General features: G+C 47.4%; 1 protein-coding gene across 3 annotated transcripts in view; it reads right to left on the bottom strand.

The window, feature by feature from the left end:
* Fam222a (family with sequence similarity 222 member A) overlaps positions 1-5,479 on the bottom strand; it is a 56,742-nt gene that overhangs the window by 25,050 nt on the left and 26,213 nt on the right. For all 3 annotated transcript variants that reach the window (XM_004636291.2, XM_023720998.1, XM_023720997.1), the window contains exon 2: positions 4,037-4,164. In XM_004636291.2, the coding sequence (XP_004636348.1) occupies positions 4,037-4,118 (82 nt within the window). In that variant the 5' untranslated portion in view covers positions 4,119-4,164. The remainder of the gene's footprint in view (positions 1-4,036; positions 4,165-5,479) is intronic.

Here is a 5,479-nt window from a genome sequence, read left to right as displayed (position 1 = left end):
AAAAAAAAAAATCCCAAGTCAAGTAAGTCCAGGTCAGCAAGTATATTATAAAGAAGTGTTTCCCACTGACAAGTGGAGATCGACCAAGAATGCAAGGACAGTTCAATATGAAGAAATCTATTACTGTCATCATTCATATTAATGGATTGAAAGAGAGAAGCCATATGTTCATATTCATAAACACTGAAAAGTCGTTTGGCAAAATTCCAAAGTCCATTCTTGATTTTTCCAACCCCTCAATAAAACAGGAAGAGATGGGGACTGACTTAACTTAATACAATACCTGTCCCAAAGCCAGCATTTGCTTAATGGGGAAATCTTGAAGCTACAAAGGAAGGATGCCTGTTACCACCATTACTATTTTCACTGTTCCAAGGACACTAGCCAACTCTATTAAATAAAACAAATCAAGGCATAAAACAAAGTAGGAGGTAAAATTACCATTTGTAGTTTTAACTAGAAACCCCAAGACACTAAATTGAAAAACATTATCAACAATAAAAGAATTCAGTAAGGTGGCAGAAGTTAATAGCCTTCATACAAACCTCCATTTGTGGAAGAAAAGACTAATCAAACCAAACTATCCAGAGGTAAGCATGACCAAAAAAATGTATGAGATCTAAATGAAGCAAATACAAAAAATATTCCTGAGGGACACACAAGGAAATCTGAACGAACAGTAAGGCATGTCACATTCTTAGGGTGAAAGATGCCATTAGCAAAACGACATTTTTTCCTGTAGGTGTAATGCAATCCTAGTAAAAATGCAGACCGGATTTTTTTTTTTTTTTAGTTTAGGATTTTTGTTTTTACCTAAGTACCCTAGTTCAGACAGTAAAATACATGGAGCAGCTGGGGAAATTTGGTGGGAGGTGGGGCAGTAACACGAAGTAATGAGGTTTACCAAATATTAAAACATATACATGATACTACATGGATGAACCTTGAAAACACTATGCTAAATGAAAGAAGCCATTCACAAAAGATCACATACAACATGAGTCCACCCTTAGGCAAGCCCAGAATTGGAAAATCTATGTACAGAGAAGGGGTATGTGTGGGGCAGGGGAGATAAGGGGGTAGCTGCTGGAAGAGGTGCAGTTTCTTGTCATGAAAAGTCTCTAAAACTGACTCAGGGGCCGGGGATACAACTCAGTGGCAAAGTGTCTGCTTGGCAAGTGCAAGGTCCTGAGTTCGATTCCTGATTTTTTTTTAAAAAGCTGACTCAGGTAAACTGTACATGGTAGTGCGGGACTATAATCCCAGCACTCTGAAATGCTCAGGTAGGAGGATTACAAGTTCAAACCCAGCATAGGCAACTTAGTGAGACCTTGTCACAAGATAAAAAGTAAGTAAATAAAAAAGTACTTAAGATATAGTGTAAAGGCCTTGAATTGATCCCCAGTACTGTTAAATAAAAAACGTGATGTTTGCATCATTCGGTGAATACACTAAAACTAAATTGTTTAAGTGGATAAGTGATATGCAAATTATATCTCAATAAAATTTAGAAAGTATTAGTAAGACTGAAATAATTAAAACAGCAGTGCATTGACAATTCAAGACACTTGAATCCATACCTAACACTTTATTACAAGACCCTGTCTCAAAAACAAACAAACAAACAAACAAACAAACAGAAAAACAACTCAGTCAGAGGTCATTCTAGAGCGGCCTCTTCTTTTTTTGGTACAAGGAATCAAACTCATGGCTTTATGCTTACAAAATCTCAGGCCATAAAGGAAATGCTGACGATTCATTTCCCAAAGAAAGCTCCTCCACAGCAGCAGAACCGAGGTCAAAGGACAAGCTGGGGAAAACATCTGCAATTCACAAGGCAGAGAGCTCTACTTCTATCCTATACAAGTAGCTCCTGGGGCTGGTGAGATGGCTCAGTGGTCTAAAGCACCTACTTAGAACAAGCTATGCTAAGGGACCGCGGTTCAATCCCCCAGCCCCACATGCCAGCCAGCCTCGCCCCCTGGTGGGCTGAGCTGGCCACACACTAAATAAATAAATAAACAAATAAACAAGTAGCTCCTGCGCATGCCCAGAGTGCCCACACTCAGGAGGCTGACACAAGAGGCTCGTCACATGTTCAAGGCCAGCCTGGAGTACACAGTGAGCTCAGGACCAGCCTGAACTGTACTGCGAACCCGTATCAAAAAAAGAAACAGAAAAAGCTCCTCCTGATTGATAAGAACAACAACCACTCAAGTGAAAAGATGGACTAAGAAGTAGATTCTTCAAAGGGACAACACACACTCAGACATGAAAAGATGCTCAGCATCACCTGTTGTAAAGCACAGCTACACGCCAACCCTCTTTTCCTTGCTCGGGTGACCCACGCCTCCAGGTCTGCTGTGCAGCTGTGATGGAGAGGGCGTGGGGAACTAGGTCCCCTTGCACACTGCTGCAGCGGCGTGTGCCCCAGTGCGAAGCCTGAAGACGTCAGACCACAACCATCAAAATTACACACACATGCCTTTGACCCAGTGTTCTTGCTTCCAGAAATTTACCCTGGATTTCATTCGCCCCCCGTGATATATGTCGGGTTTACCGCTGCGTTGCTTGTGACAGCACTGGGTAGAGTCTAAAGAGAGGGCTGGCCGTGTAAATTAGGGTTCACCCGTGCTAGGGGAAACCGTGGATAAAGAAAAGGGAGCTTTTAAAGACGCTAACACGCAGAATATACTGTAAAGTGGGAAAGAGAGGTGCAGGACAGGGTGAAATACAGGTACCTGTACATTTGCTGCGATGTGGCGCCATGTGGGAGGGGCCAGGGATACAGCTCAGCAGCTTAAGTGCCTGTCTGGCAAGTGCAAGGTCCCAAGTTCGATCCCCGGTACCACAAAACAAAATGTGGGAGAACACACAGGAAGCAGACCACACTGGCTACCTCAGGGAAGGGGTGGGCTTTTGCCTCTGTACCCCTTCCTTTACTGTATGGACAACAAAAAATCACCTTGTTTAAAGATAAATATTTAAAATGCAAGAAAAAAAGCAACAGTTTGAGCGTGACAAGGAGTAACTGATCTGGGCTACAGGACAGCAACACGGAGGGGCAGGACGGTAGTGCCTGGATAGCCCCTTCGGGGTGATGCTGCAGTAGGGCACCGCAGGCCTATGCTTTCAGATCCTCTGATTGTTTTCAAGATACACTAGAAATCCTGGTTTTTATTCAAGTGTTTCTGTGTTTAACTACACTGGGTTCTTTAAAGTTTTTAGACTTTCTGTGGCTGAAAACACTCAGAAGGTTTGGGATCCTGCTGCTACGTGGTCAAGAAGGACTGACCCATGGAGGTCACCAAGTTCGGCTCCCTAAAACAACACACACAAAACACACACACACAAAAATAAATAAAAAATAAGATGACACACAGACAAGCAAGGGTAGGGGGAAGGACACACCCAAAGTCACACAGTGAATGAGACCCTGGGCAGGGGCTCATTTGGGACTGCGTTTGCTTCCACGCCATCCCACTTTATGCCAATGCAGGAAAATGAGGGTGAGCGAGATAGATGTGGCTTATGGTGAGATGGGACAGGAGGGTGAGCTATGGCACCAACTGGGGACAGAGAAGGCTGCAGGGAAGGAGGTCAGGCCTGACTGGAGACTGATGTCCACAGGAGTTGGTGCCACTGTTGGATGGGGAAGGCAAAGGCAGCAGAGCACGGGCAGAGGCCTCGCAGAGGTTCTAGGGAGCACAGTGGGATGAACACGAGGCTAAGACAGGAAGGTGGAAAGGACCAAGATGAAGGGAGGTGGGGAGGAGGAGAGGGAGAGGAAATGAGAAAAAAAGAGTTGAGGTGGATTGTGTACATGTCCCAATTCCCCACAATGAATGAACCACTGTCTACTACAAACATGTTAATAAAAATGCAAAGATAGGACCACAGTGGAAGGAGGACACGCTGGCATGACTGGCACTGCTGGGCCAGGGCTTGCCCCCTTGGGCCTGAGGAACAGAAAGCAGCCCCGAGAGCAGGCAAAGGAAGAGTAGGGGACAGGAGGCTGGGCAGGGCTCCTACTCACACTTGCGCAGCTCCAGGCTCTTGCTCGGGCAGGCCAGGTGCTGGCCAGGCGGGTTCTGGGTCCTCTGCAGACAGGCCAGCATGGCTGAGCCAGGGGCCCCCAGTGGGGCACGCTCTGCAGCAGGGTCCCTGTGAGGAGGGAGATGAGGTGCTGGTCACTCAGGGTCGCTCCAACATCCACCGCCCACCACCCTCTCCAAGATCGCACTGAAGAATGGAGACTTTCAAAGCAGCCACCCTCTTTCCTCCCCTGGCAGATGGGGACACTGAGGCATCTGGAAGCTTGTCTCTGGTGTTACAAGGAGGAAAAGAGCCCAAGTCTCTGGAGTGGTGGGTTTCTACCATGACAGCCAAAGCTGACGAGCCCTGTGGGCCCTGGCCTGCTCAGCACGTGGGTCACCACCTGTGGCGGGCTGCCCTGATACACCCCAATCAGGTAAGAGACTGTGCTCCGAGGCAGGCTCTCTTCCCCTGGTGTCATCCCCCAGGTCTCTCGTGACTCCCTGTGAGCAGATGGCTCAGCTCATGCAGGGGAGCAGAACCTTGATGCACGCTGCAGCCTCCATGGGTCACCAGGGCTGTCTGACCAAGCTGCTCCACCCCTCCTGCCCAAGTGGACAGGGCGGCGTCACCTGCAGGAGCGTCACCTGCTGCAGCAGTGTCACCTGCAGCAGCTCTACTCCCCAGGCAGAGCTCTGTGCCCGTGAGCTCGCACATGGCTTCCACCCTATACCCACCACCAGAGCTGGCTGAGAGCATGTACTGTCTTGCTGAGGAGACCCTGGGAGCCTGGGACAATGCCTGAGCCCTGGGGTACCCTGGGCTGGGGGCTCCCTCCTTCATCCCCTTTGCTCTCTGCTAGGGAGAAGGTGGGGCCAGGTGTGAGCTCAGCCTAACCTGGCACCCTCTCTCTACCCCTTCCCCGTCCCAAATGGGTCACCTCCACCCTCATGATGGCTTCAAAAGGGAAGGAAAAGGGAGAGGGAGTGTGTGTTTAAAGGGAAGAAAGGGAAGTTATTTAATACTAAACAGGTGTCTGGAGCCCTAAATTCTGCCGCTTTCTTCTAATAATGAAGTATTCATGAGGAAAAGCCTTTTTTCACTACTTTCTTAAGATACTAATTTCACAACAAGCTCCTTGTTACGGCGCAATTATTCCAATCTTGTATTTCCCTGAGACGGTGGCAGCCTCCTGTCTGTCCTGGCCTCTTGGTAAATGAAAGACAATCACGTAACCACCTTTCATTATGCTCTATTTTACTTTCAGCAAAGGTACCCTGAAAGAAATGATTTCCTCTGAAAGGGACTTTTATTCAGTTTCAAAACCAATTTTCTCCTATTACTGTCTCAAAAAAAAAAAAAAAAAAGAGCGAGCGAGAGAGACAGACAGACACAGAGAAAAGTGGGGGATGGATGTGGGGGAGGGAGGTGATTCTCTGCCCTC

Source organism: Octodon degus, unplaced genomic scaffold (genome assembly GCF_000260255.1).
Source record: "Octodon degus isolate 3935 unplaced genomic scaffold, OctDeg1.0 scaffold00079, whole genome shotgun sequence".
NCBI classification, from domain to species: Eukaryota; Metazoa; Chordata; class Mammalia; order Rodentia; family Octodontidae; genus Octodon; species Octodon degus.
Note: the sequence above shows the minus strand (reverse complement) of the source record. Positions and strands in the feature narration are given on the sequence as shown.